The sequence below is a fragment of the Rattus norvegicus genome, chromosome 1, assembly GCF_036323735.1.
Source record: "Rattus norvegicus strain BN/NHsdMcwi chromosome 1, GRCr8, whole genome shotgun sequence".
Classification (NCBI taxonomy): Eukaryota; Metazoa; Chordata; class Mammalia; order Rodentia; family Muridae; genus Rattus; species Rattus norvegicus.
Window position 1 is genome coordinate 165,678,430 of NC_086019.1, and position 11,912 is coordinate 165,690,341.

The 11,912-nt window shown below is 48.2% G+C and overlaps 2 protein-coding genes across 3 annotated transcripts; one reads left to right on the forward strand and one right to left on the reverse strand.

Annotated features, from left to right (window-relative positions):
• Positions 1-224: 224 nt before the first annotated feature.
• On the reverse strand, positions 225-2,274 carry Lrtomt (leucine rich transmembrane and O-methyltransferase domain containing). Its single transcript, NM_001139494.1, has 3 exons — positions 2,000-2,274; positions 1,110-1,306; positions 225-629 (listed from the first exon to the last, which is right to left on the reverse strand). Exons 1-3 carry the CDS (start codon positions 2,256-2,258, stop codon positions 309-311), a joined length of 777 nt encoding a protein of 258 aa, NP_001132966.1. The 5' UTR covers positions 2,259-2,274; the 3' UTR covers positions 225-308.
• A 3,297-nt stretch (positions 2,275-5,571) lies between these two features.
• Positions 5,572-11,269, forward strand: Lamtor1 (late endosomal/lysosomal adaptor, MAPK and MTOR activator 1). 2 transcript variants are annotated; one of them, NM_199102.1, is made up of 5 exons: positions 5,686-5,786; positions 9,278-9,423; positions 9,644-9,721; positions 10,033-10,159; positions 10,638-11,257. In NM_199102.1, the coding sequence occupies exons 1-5, from the start codon at positions 5,745-5,747 to the stop codon at positions 10,728-10,730; spliced, it is 486 nt and encodes a 161-aa protein (NP_954533.1). In that variant the 5' UTR covers positions 5,686-5,744; the 3' UTR covers positions 10,731-11,257. The 2 variants fall into 2 exon arrangements, with proteins under 2 accessions (XP_063118890.1, NP_954533.1); XM_063262820.1 differs by having other exon boundaries at positions 5,572-5,786; positions 10,033-11,269.
• Positions 11,270-11,912: the final 643 nt, after the last annotated feature.

An 11,912-nucleotide genomic window follows, 5' to 3' on the forward strand; every position in this document is an offset into this window, starting at 1 on the left:
AGTAAACTAAATCTCAGAGGAAGGAAGGACTCACTTGGAGGGGACAATCAATAACTAAGTTGAGAGCTCAGGCCTCTTGTTTCCAGTTCCTGATTTTCTATGAGGGGGCCTTGTGGGACCAAGAAAGCTGATAGAATTTGACACTTCAGATCAGTACAGAGGTTGGAGGGGGGGCGAAGTTGAAAAGAAAGCCTCCCCAGCCTGAGCCCAGCATGTGTTGGATACTAAACAGAAAGGGAAAGGGGATATTTTGAGGTCTGCTCGAGTGGGGTTGGGCTTGTATTAGTAAAGATCCCAGGTCCTGGACCTCAGCCAGGTCCAGTATAGGTGAGTTGGGCTATGCCATCCTTGATGGCAGGGAAGTCGGGGAGGCTGGTGTGGTGGAGGCGGCAGCGATAGCGACCACAGCTCTTGGTATATTGTAGGAAGCGGGGTGCACCAGGAAAAAGCACATGATCAGCCAATACAGTGGCACCATGTGGGAGCAGAGCATGGGCCTCCAGTAGCTGCAGATCTCTTAAATAATATCGAGGTCGATGTGCCAGGAGCACCAGATCTGCCCGATTCAGCTGGTGCTGAGCTCTTAGACGTGGGATCACTTCCTCTGAGCTGCCTGCAATGAGCTCCACCTGTGGGGAAAGCCATAGCTGGAGGTGAGGCTAAGAACTCCGTTCCCACTGGAGACCCCACCAGGATCTGGCTGGTTTATGTCAGGTACTAATCTAGGCCCTCACCAGAGTCTCACATATCCTCTGACCTCAGAAACCCAGTAGTCAGTCTCAATATTGTGATTTCTATTATGTGCCCGTGAAGAAGCTGAGAATTAGCAGATATGTGCTTCACCTGAGGTCACACAACTAACCAAAGAGTAAGATTTGGACTCCGACTTGCTGAGCTATGGAGAGTTTCCGCTTAGCTGCTGCTTTTGTAGTCCAGCAGGAAATAAGTACAAGTGACCTGGGATTGGGGGCAGGAGCAACTGCCCTCCAGGATGCCAGCTGCCTGAGTGGAGCTGGTTCCTTGAATGGGAGTTCCTCATAAAAGAGGCCTGTTCTGAGCATTCCTGGGATAGTTGAAGAGAGATCAGCGTTGGGGAGATAGGGGCTGACCATTTGCTCATCGAAGCCAGCTAGCCGGATGACTTTTTCAGCCACTGCTGCTGTCCGTGAGTCCCGCTCCACGGTGAGAAGTCGGCTCCCAGGGGGCAAGGCTCGGGCAATAAGCAGTGTAGAGTATCCGCAGTGGGTGCCCAGCTCCAGCACGCAAGCAGGGGCCTTCTCTTCCACTAGCCGCATCAGAATCTGACCTGTGGGGCAAGATGGCTGGTTGTAGAAGACATCCACAAACATGCTGTGCTTTCTAAATGTTTGATTTATTTATGAGGCTGACAGGCTGACTTTGCCCTTTCCCACACCTATCTCCATCCACCTGGCCAGTGTGAAGTCTTCTAGACTCAGTTTAGATGTTCGTTCCTTCAGGAGGGCTCAGGCAAAATATCCACCCTACCTTCCAGGTTCCTGAGACAGTTTCAGTTTCATACTCGAATGCACTCCCCTATTGCTGATTGTCTTTGTGATTTTGGAATTGGATAAAACTCTTAATACTTAGAAGTACTTGTGCTGTCTCAGCAGACAGCTATCCTGAAATTGGTTTCGGAAGCCTCTTTCCTAGGTAAGAAAGTCTAGAGCAGATAATTACAAAGCTCTGAGGTCCAGTTATTCCTCTGTTATGATCTCTTTGAGGCCAGCATTTGTGGCTGGTTTACCATCTGTGATATCCACCTTCCTCAACACCTGGCACAAAGGGGTGTCAATAAACATCTGCTGGATAACTGAATAACTTGGTCCAGACTCCTCATTTCTAAATAAGAGGGAAAAAAGTCATAAGCACAATCATGAAGCTTCCTAATTTACCCAGTTAAGCAGTGGGTGATGCTAGGTCTTTCTTCACTATCTTGGGGTTATTTCTCAAACAGAAGGGTAGGGAAAGGCACACTGACCTTTAATAGGGCCCATGTGGCTCAGGTACTCGCAGCAGCTGCTCCAGTGGTCTAGAGTTGTGAGGATGTGACCAGGGTCTCCAGGCAGGGCGTGGGTGATCACATAGCTGAAGGCCCGCTCCTCAATTCGAAGTCCTGACAGGCAGTCTCGAAAGCTTCTCAGCAGGACTGTACGCACCAGCAGTCGGAAATGATGCCGGTATCTCACCAGCAGTGTTACCACGAGTGGCAGGAATGCCAGTGCAATGGCAGGGGACATTGTCCCTACCTGGGTCCTAGGATAGAGGGAGGCTGGGGGGGAAACCTAAATGTACCATTTGCCTGTCTTTGTGCAAACTTATTTATGCAAGTACCACGCTTATACAAAAATGGCTGAGAGGTTGTCCTTTGCCAAAGACACAGCAGAACTGGGATTTGAATCTGCCCTGTGCTCTTTTCCACCCTCCTGCTGCCCATGTTTAACACTCAACCACAAACTATATCTCTGGTCCTGGCTGCAGATCCATTACTACATTGTCCTCTATCCCACCCACTTTTTGACTTTCCTCAAGACCTTTTCATCCGTTTCTTGGGGTGTCTTCCTTTACTATACTCATCTGCCTGGATTCCTCTGATCCTTATAGTATAGCAAAAGAGAAAAGCTTTGCTGTCCGATCCATTCACGCTCTCACTGTGCTTTGTCTCAGTGAAAGGTAATCAAAACATGCCTGGGGCTGGAGAGATGGCTCGGTGGTTAAGAGCACTTGTTGCTCTTGTAGAGGAACAAACCTATTTTAGTTCACAACCATCTAGCTATGATCAGTTCCAGAAGATCCAACCCCTTCTCTGACCTCCAGGGGCTCACACAACTGAACATGAATATAAGCAAAACAGTCGTAAAATCTTAACAGCAAACAACAAACAACACATTTGAGAGATGGCTTAGTGGTTAAGAGCCCTGGCTGCTCTTCCAAAGGCCCTGGGTTTGATTCTCCGCTCACAACTGCCTGTAACTCAAGGCCCAGGGGATCCAGTGCCCTCTTGTGGTCCCTGTGTGCACTGTATGAACATAGTACATAGAAGTACATTCAGTACATTTGGACAAAGCATCCATACATAGAAAATAGAAATAAAATCTTTTTAAAATTAAAGAAAAACTATCCATAGTATTTTGGTATACACTCGTAATCCCATCATGAGGAAGGTCAAGGTAGAAGATCCAAAGTTTGAAGCCAACCTGGACTATATTTGAGCCCCTATTTAAAAAATAAATCCACCCTCTATACCATGTTAGAGTGGAATATCTTTCTTTCCTATCTAAGGACCTTTTTCTGTTTGCTCTGCCCTGGAGGTGTGGGTCCTCCTTGGTCCTGTGTATTGTCTCTAGTCCTGTATTTTTGTATTTGTATTCCCCTCCACAAAGAATTCTCTGTAGAGCAAATATGCACACACCACGCATCTTCACCATTAAGCTTTCTTCTCCAGGACCACCTATAGGACACCCCCTGCCCACCCCCACACCCCACCCCAGATCTGACCCTGAGGGGCTGTTTTTGTAAGACCCTTGGTTGGAAGAGGAGTGTATGTTAAAACCTAAAGTATATGAAGGAATGTGAAGCATTTGTGATGTGGGCATGAATTGGTGTGCTTGGAACCCATAAGGCCCTGCTTACCTGAGCTGAAGGCTCCTAAGAAAGGCCAGGGTACCGGAATGGGAAGTCCCTTAGAGGAATAACCCTAAAGATGGAGGCTGGACCTGATTTCAATTATTGATGCTGAGGCTGCTGTTACCTGAGACCTGCAGTTCAGGTTACCAAACCCAGGGACGAACTTCAGCTGCTTCCTCTTCCTCAGGCCTTAGAGAAACTTAGCAGAACTCTAGGGTCTTGAACTGAAGAATTAATAAATTCTACTAGGTGACTTTTCTTTTTTCTTTTTTTTTTTTTTGTTCTTTTTTTCGGAGCTGGGGACCAAACCCAGGGCCTTGTGCTTCCTAGGTAAGCGCTCTACCACTGAGCAAAATCCCCAGCCCTCTAGGTGACTTTTCTAACCAACCCCTTGGGATCAGGACATGGGACATGGACATGGTATAAACCAAAATAATTGAAATTTATTTGCTGAGTTCAAAACCCAAGTTTTCTGCAAGTAAGTGTTAGGGTATCAGTCATAGAAAAGAGTCAGACTCTGTCCTTGCCTCTCAGTTACTCACATTTGGTAAAAGAAATGTAGTAAAAACCACAACTATAGAATACACTGTGAGCACCAGACTAGGGATTCTACAGGTTGGACTTAGGGCTGTTTTCTGACCAGTTACCTATCTAAATTGAACACTAGAGTGGCACACTGTAGACAGTAAATATTTGGGGTTTGCCTTTTAAATTAATTTTGTTTACTTTATGTGTATTGGTGTTTGGTCTGAATGTATGTCTGTGCACTGTGTGTGTGTGTACTCATCTGCTGCCATAGACCAGAAGAGGGCATTGTTTCTCCTGGAACTGGAGTTACTGATGCTTGTATGCCACCATCCTGGGAATTGAACTTGGGCCTTCTGGAGGAGCAGGAGTCAGTGCTCTCAATCACTGTGTTGTCTCTAACCCCATCATTTGTTAATTTAATAAGTGACTGGCACCAGATTAAGTAAAGAGATGGAAGTACTCAGAAAATAATCAGAAAGCCAATCAGGAAGAAAGGTTTGTTTTGAGACTTTGAATAAAACTGTAATCCCTGATTTGGAGAGAGAAGTGTCTGCCATCTTCCTGCTCAGGCAGAATTCACCTTAATCAAGAAACTGCCAAATACAGGAGTATTTGTATGGATGGCTAAAACGTGCCTTCCGCAAAGCTTGGCAATCTAACAATTTTTATGACCCACATGGGGGAGACAACCAACTCCTACAAGTGGTTCTGTGACCTCTACACTCATATACATAACCAAAATAAAAGTACATCTGCCTTTAATTCTGGGATGGTAGAGGTAAGTTGTGGCTCTCTGAATTCGAGGTCTACAAAGCAAATTCCAGGTCAGCAAAGGATACATAGTGAGACCTGGGTCTTTTTTTTAGACGATTTTTTTTATAAATTTATTTTTTATGATTTTATTTTATTGTATGAGTACACTGTGCCTTCAGACACACCAGAAGAGGGCATCAGATCTCATTACAGATGGTTGTGAGCCACCATGTGGTTGCTGGGATTTGAACTCAGGACCTCAGGAAGAGCAGTCGGTGCTCTTAACCACTGAGCCATCTCTCCAGTCCCCGAGACCTGGGTCTTTTACACGCGCACATAAAGGACAAAGGAACTGGCAAATAGTGCTAAGTGAAGCACATCTTCCTCCACGACGCTACTCGCCTCTCGCATGGCACTGAAGGATTTATCTTCATAGCTCTGGGCCCACAAAGGTGGCCTTGACACCATGTGATCACCCAACTCGCCTCACTGCACTGGCCACTAAGGCCAAGGGACGAAAGGATTCAGATCTGGAGACTAGGACAACAAAATCATGTGACTCGCCCCGCCTGCCTTCGGGTCACGTGCCCCGGTCCTGTCACGTAGGACGCACTTTTCCATTGGTTGGCAGTTGTCACGCGGCGAGGCGGGACCGGAAGGCAAGATTTGGCTGTGGCGCCAGAGCGGCTTTAGGACAGGCTAAGCGAGGGGGAGGAGAAGGGGGGGGGAGGAGGCAGCCGCGGGTCATGTGACCGGAAAGGCTCCTGACGGACGCCGTCCCTCCTCGGCGCCGCCTGAGCGCCCGGCCCGACCCCGCCATGGGGTGCTGCTATAGCAGCGAAAACGAGGACTCGGACCAGGTGCGGCAGCGGCAGACGGGGTTTGGGACTGTGGGCTACGGCTGCGGGACTTGGGGCCCAGAATAAAGCCCGCAGTGGTGGGGAGCTGGACTGCAGGCTCACTGAGTACGGAGGCCTGGAGGGGACAGATTACAGAGAGGACGGCCAGCCGGTCTCCTACCCTCTTAAAGATCTTAGTCTACTTCAGCCTAGGGTTACGGCGGCCACCGCCTGACTCGGCCCCTCCCCTTCCACTTTCCAATACCCTCGAATTTCGCCGCTTGAATCCTCAGATTGGGTTCTTGGGAAACATTCGCTCTCACAGATTGCTGTGAGACACAGACTGCAGCTTGTATTAGTGGACTTTGCTAACCCATTGTAGAGATAGGTAATTTGAGGCTCTCAATCTCCAGAGATAAATCAGGAATTTATGTGTGTTATATCACTGGTATAGAAGATGTAATGCCACTGCTGGCTTGGTGTCAGAAGTTGACACCAAGTTGGTGTCATGTGAGTTGGCCAGTGAAGAATTTAATAGAGTGAAGACATCGAGACTTTTGGAGAGCAATAGAGTTTGCTTTGACTGATACAGAGAAAATAGGGGATGGGGATCTCATTTGATTTCTGAGTTTGGCTTGCTGTTCCCTGTCTGGTGTCTGAGGGCTCCCCTAGCTAGAGAATCTCTCTTAAGAAGGTGACTGTAAATTTTACTCTTTGAGAAAGTACTGGCTTGGAGAGATTTCAGTGTCTTGTTTTTTGTTTTTGTTTTTTAATTTCCATCTTCCCCTTGGTGCATTCTCACTCCTCTCTACAATCTCACTCCTGTACTACAATCCCTTCTCTGCCTGGCGGCTTTTAAGGAGGGGGAAGACTTCCAAGGCTGGATGTCAGCCCACTGGCCGTTCCTTTTATAACTGCCTCAAAGCCTGAGTCCTGCTTTCTACACACAGTAGGCACCATGCCACAAAAAACAGTTGCACCTAGTGTAGTGGAGGATCCAGTCACAGAAATACTGTACTTAAGAAGTTGTTCTTTCCCCCCAGTGAACCTGCAGTTCAGGAGAGTGTGCTTTGTACATCAGGGTGAGCATTTCCTGAGCCTCATTCATTATCTGACCTGAGTTTGACATGCCTTGTGGCATTAACTTTCACTTCTTCCTGTCATACTAAAGGCTAGAACAGCAAAAGTAGGAACCCACCACAACCCAACAGAAAAGAAGGTGGCAATATTCCTGCCTGGTGGCAGAGAGCTGTGGCAGGAGAGCTGGACTTGCTTCTCTCCTAAAATCCCACCTTCCCTGACAGATTCTCATTTCTGGCTGGTTTTGTTTTGTTGTTTTTTAAAGGTCTGTAACCAGACTGGCTGCAGACCTGCTGTATAGTTGAGGAATGTCCTTGAATTTCTGGTTGTGTCCAGTTTTATGTAGAGATCAAACCCCAGTCTTTACGCTTGCATACCTGACCACTGAGGCCATATCCCCAGCCCCCTCTTTAAGTAAGCCCCCCTCTTTTTAGGACTGTCTGTCCCTGTATTATAAGAAAACCATCCTGTTGACTTACACTTAGAGTCCCAACACTTAGGAGGCTGAAATGCTTCAAGTTTGTGGCCTTTCTGGCTACACAGTGAATTGAGGGCAAATTTTGGTATACACAGTGAGTCTGTGTCTCAAAGAAAAAGAAAAATGTACAAACAATAGGGTCTTCAGAGAGCTTTTACACTTACTTCATTGTGACTACTGCTAGTTACCTGTAATATGTTTAAAGATGAGAGAAAAGTTCAGAGGATCAAAGTGAATTAGCTAATGTTAGAGTACTCAAGCCAAGGTGTTCTCACAAGATACGTGCTTTATATACTGGGACAAGCTCTGAGGTAGTGGTGGGCAGATACCATGAGTTTGTTAAAGTAAATAATGAAATCTTGACTCAGATTGTATTGCCAAAGCAAACTTTGATGCGACAAACTTAACCTATGTATCACTTATTCTATGGTTGTCAGGTGATTTCATTAACTTTTTTTTTGTGGGGGTGGGGTGGGGATGACATGGCCCTATCCTGAAGGAACTTTTGTCAGGCAGCAAGCCATGTTGGGGGGGGTGTCTCATTGTGACCAGCTTTCCTTAGAGACCCTTTAACCTTTGATAAACATTTTATCTGTAGCCTGTACTGAGGAAGTAGATTGTCCAGGAACCTAGAAGGGGGCAGAAGACCCTACATGTTTCCTTTCGTCTTGGTGAACTGGGTTAAATGGCCTGAGGACATTTTGGTAATATAGTTCTGAGGAGGAAGAGCAAAGTGGAAAGGCTGAGCCTGTCTGGGGTGGGGCAGGCAAGGCAGGAGGAAGTAACCCTCTGTAGGGAGAGTTGTGAGCCAGAGAGCTGGCTCTAGTAACCGGGAAACTGGAGGACTAGTGAGACTGGCCGGTGGCCACTGGAAGTTGATGGGTCAGCATTGGCCTGCATTCCTCTCCTTCTACACACTATATTCCTTCAGAAGTTGCCATGTCCTGAGCCTTCTATGGCCCGAATAGACATGAAGCAGGTCTGCTAATTTAGATTACACCTGACAGCCAGCAGGGATCTCCACTGATGGACTTAAGGCAGTGGATTAGAACAAGGGTCTGAACCAGGACAAGGAAAGTGCAGTGATAGGCAGTGCAGTTTGGTTTAATTCTAAATTGGTTCTGGTGTTTGTGATTGTCTGTGGAGGTTAATAAGCAGGGCCGCTGAAGACTGAGGAGACTGTGTTGGGGAAAGTAGTTTGGCTGGGAGGAAGAGCTCCACTGTTCTCTCAGGTTAACATACACCAGGAGGTAGAGGCAGGACACGGGCAAGTTCCAGGCCAGCTGGGTTATCTAGTTCCTGCCCAGCCTGGGGAACACTGGGGAACATAGGAAGACTGCCTTGTGTGCATGTGTGTATTGTATTCTTCTTGTGATGGCTTTACAAAGATCCCTGAGAGAAGAGAAGAGAGGACATTGGTGGCTGTATCTCGGCTGTGGGCCTGCAGTCTGCACTGAGATAATGTGAAGAATGGCAAGGTACATGGGCCTGCTTTCTCTTGCAGGCCAGGGACTTATCTGGCCTCACTAGGGCCTTAGAATGTGGGTGGTCATCTTTGCTAGGAACTACTTTACCTAGGGAACCAGGAAGGCTGTTCTTGGGCTTCTGACTTGGGTTGATTTCTCCTCTAGACCCTTACTTTAATATTTTTTCAGCTCCTCTGACACAGTCAGTTCCAGTTCCTTTGTCCAGAAGGTGTTGACCGATTGTCGAGGCTCCAGGACTGCTGGCCAGTGCTGCTTTGCTCCTTTCTGAATGTTTGTTAGGTTCTCTAGGTTCATCCTAGACCTCCAGCTCTGGACCAGTCCGAGAGTGAATGTTTTCTGACTTTGCATCCACCTGGACACTTCGAATCATCTTCATAAAAGTCGTTTTAGTATTAAAGGTCAGAACCTTTAAAATGAAAGGAGACTAGACTTAAGGCCCGGGCTGACTTTTCTGTACTACCCCTTAGGACCAGGAGGAGAGGAAGCTGTTGTTGGACCCCAGTAACACCCCTACCAAAGCCCTCAATGGAGCCGAGCCCAGCTACCATAGCCTGCCTTCAGCTCGCACAGATGAGCAGGCCCTGCTTTCCTCCATCCTTGCCAAGACAGCTAGGTGAGTGTCATAGGACCAGGCTGGGGCACAGGCAGCCAAGTTTGGACCATAGAGGATGGGACAAGGTCATTAGGGAGCAATGTCTCTGGGTTCTGCCCTGTTACAGTGGGCTGGTGGGAGTATTAGTGTCAGGTGGCCTTGGAATTGGCACCGACTACTGATTCTCATCCGTGCCCCTCAGAAGCACCTGTCATAGCTTCTCTGTCTCTTCTCTTCAAAGCAACATCATTGATGTGTCTGCCGCAGACTCCCAGGGCATGGAGCAGCATGAGTACATGGACCGGGCAAGGCAGTACAGGTAAGCATGAGCCCAGCTTCCTAGACATTCTCCAACTTTGGAGTTTGGTCCCCAGTCCAGGCTGTTCATTTGGGTGCAGCCCAGAAAACTAACTGCAGATCACTTCAGTGCCTCAGGCATTCAAGTTGGCCCTGTTTGCCCAGTGTGTTTGATCAAGGGTGATTGGGTCAAAAGAGTACAGTCAGAGTGAGTTTGTGATGAACTGTACCCTGTCACCATGATCCCCTGGCCTGAGGGAGTGAGGCTTGCCTGTGCAGGGCAGGGCAAGCTTTGGCCTGATTGTCCTTTCCTGTCTCCTCCCTCTTGGCCAGTACCCGCTTGGCTGTGCTTAGCAGCAGTCTGACCCATTGGAAGAAGCTGCCACCGCTGCCATCTCTCACCAGCCAGCCCCACCAAGTGCTGGCCAGCGAGCCTATCCCTTTCTCTGACTTGCAGCAGGTGAGCACTCCTGGCTGGTCCCCTAGCCCCTTCCCACATGGCTTCCCAGGAGGGAGGGAGCCTGGTATTGGTGCACCCAGCTTATTCCCACCTTGGTCTTGGTTTTCACAGCGTTCTTAGTTCCTTCCCACACCGTTTAGTCTCTCAGCATCTGCCCTTGCTTTTGTCCTTCTCTCTCACTTCCTTCCAGAGATAAAGCTCAGGGTACTGTTCATGCAAGCCAAGTGCTCTACCAGTAAGCTGCAATCCTAACCTAACCTTTGGTTTTTGAGAGAAGGACTCAGTGTTATAGCCCAGGCTGGCACTGAATTATGGCCCCCCTGATTTAGCCTCCTGACTGGTGGGACTATAGGCAAGCACCAGCACACCCAGCTCTTTTTGGCTTTCAGTCCACCATTCCTTCTTTCCTTTACTGCCACTCCATCTCACACTGTCTTTCCTCTCATGTGTGTTCTTCCCTCCCTGGCCTCTGTCTCAGGTCTCCAGGATAGCTGCTTATGCCTATAGTGCACTTTCTCAGATCCGCGTGGATGCGAAAGAAGAGCTGGTTGTACAGTTTGGGATCCCATGAAGAAAGGGGTCCTGGGACAGCTCTTCCCTCGTCTTCATCCCGTCTCCACCCCACCTCTTCTGGCCCCCAGCCTCACTGTGGCTTTCTACAGAACCCAACCTGCTACTAATCACGGAGAAGAATGTGGAGGACAAGAATAAGGCTAGAAGCCAGAGCAAGTGAGGACTGAGCAAGGGAAGGGAGAACCGATTGCCATCGGCCTTCATGCTCTGGTTAGGGTGAGGTTGGGGCCAAGAGGACTGGGCCTGGCAGATCTTCAAGTCATTGGGAAGATGGAGATACCACTGTAGGGGTGAACACCGGGAGACCTAGGAGATCCCCTCCCCACCCTTTCTCTTGGCCTCCGATTCACTCCTGTCCCGTTCCCTGACTTGGTGCTCATAGGCACCTCACTGGGAATTATGACCAGGGTCTAGACAAGCTTGAATCTGAATTGAGTTTGTATTTCTAGCACCCTGGATTTTTACATGTTTGCTCTTTTTGTTTTTTGTTTGTCACCCCTCGATAAAGAAAGTATATTCATTGTGTTGCTGGTTCAACCCGCTCTGTCCTGCCCGCTATTTACTTGTGGCTGTTCAAGTCTGCAAGCATTGAAATGCCAAGGAATGTAGCATTAAAAAGGAATCAGGAGGTAGACGTTCATGGTTCCCAGGTCTTAGATGATTAGTGTGGGATAACCCCAGTAGGATAAATATTATTCATTGTCCCTTTTCCATTGATGCTAACACTGTCAGAGCTGTACAGATTAGAATATGAGGCAGCTGTGACTGTTGGGGACCCTGTCCCAGGAGGCTTACACATTGCCCCTAGGGGTAGGAAGAGACCCTACTCTGCTGGTCTTCTTTTCAATAAATGATTATTTTCTTCCTGTTGAGACAGGGTCTCACTATGGAGCCCTGGTTGTCCTTGAACTCTACATAGACCAGGCTGGCCTCGAACTCACAGAGAACTTGCCTCTTTCTCCTGAGAGCCGGGTTTAGAGTTGTGTGCAACCACTGCCCCGCTTGGAAATGAAATCTTGGCCAGAATCACAGCCTGAGAGTAAAACTACCCTGCTCTGCTCGAAATAGATCACAGCTGTTTGCTGTTCCTACTGGAGGCTGAAGGCAACTCCACAGACCTTGGCACTCTATGAAGATTTCTGTGAGACACGGGGCTTATTCCTGAAATACCAGCACTCAG

Excerpts from the sequence above, each read along its gene's own strand:
- Lrtomt (NM_001139494.1), bottom strand. The coding sequence starts at position 2,258 with ATGTCCCCTGCCATTGCACTGGCATTCCTGCCACTCGTGGTAACACTG. Across the intron at positions 1,307-1,999 it reads CCACATGGGCCCTATTAAAG|GTCAGATTCTGATGCGGCTA; the intron begins GTCAGTGTGCCT and ends CTTGCCCCACAG. Across the intron at positions 630-1,109 it reads CTGGCTTCGATGAGCAAATG|GTGGAGCTCATTGCAGGCAG; the intron begins GTCAGCCCCTAT and ends CTTTCCCCACAG.
- Lamtor1 (XM_063262820.1), top strand. The coding sequence starts at position 5,745 with ATGGGGTGCTGCTATAGCAGCGAAAACGAGGACTCGGACCAG. Across the intron at positions 5,787-9,277 it reads AAAACGAGGACTCGGACCAG|GACCAGGAGGAGAGGAAGCT; the intron begins GTGCGGCAGCGG and ends ACTACCCCTTAG. Across the intron at positions 9,424-9,643 it reads ATCCTTGCCAAGACAGCTAG|CAACATCATTGATGTGTCTG; the intron begins GTGAGTGTCATA and ends TTCTCTTCAAAG.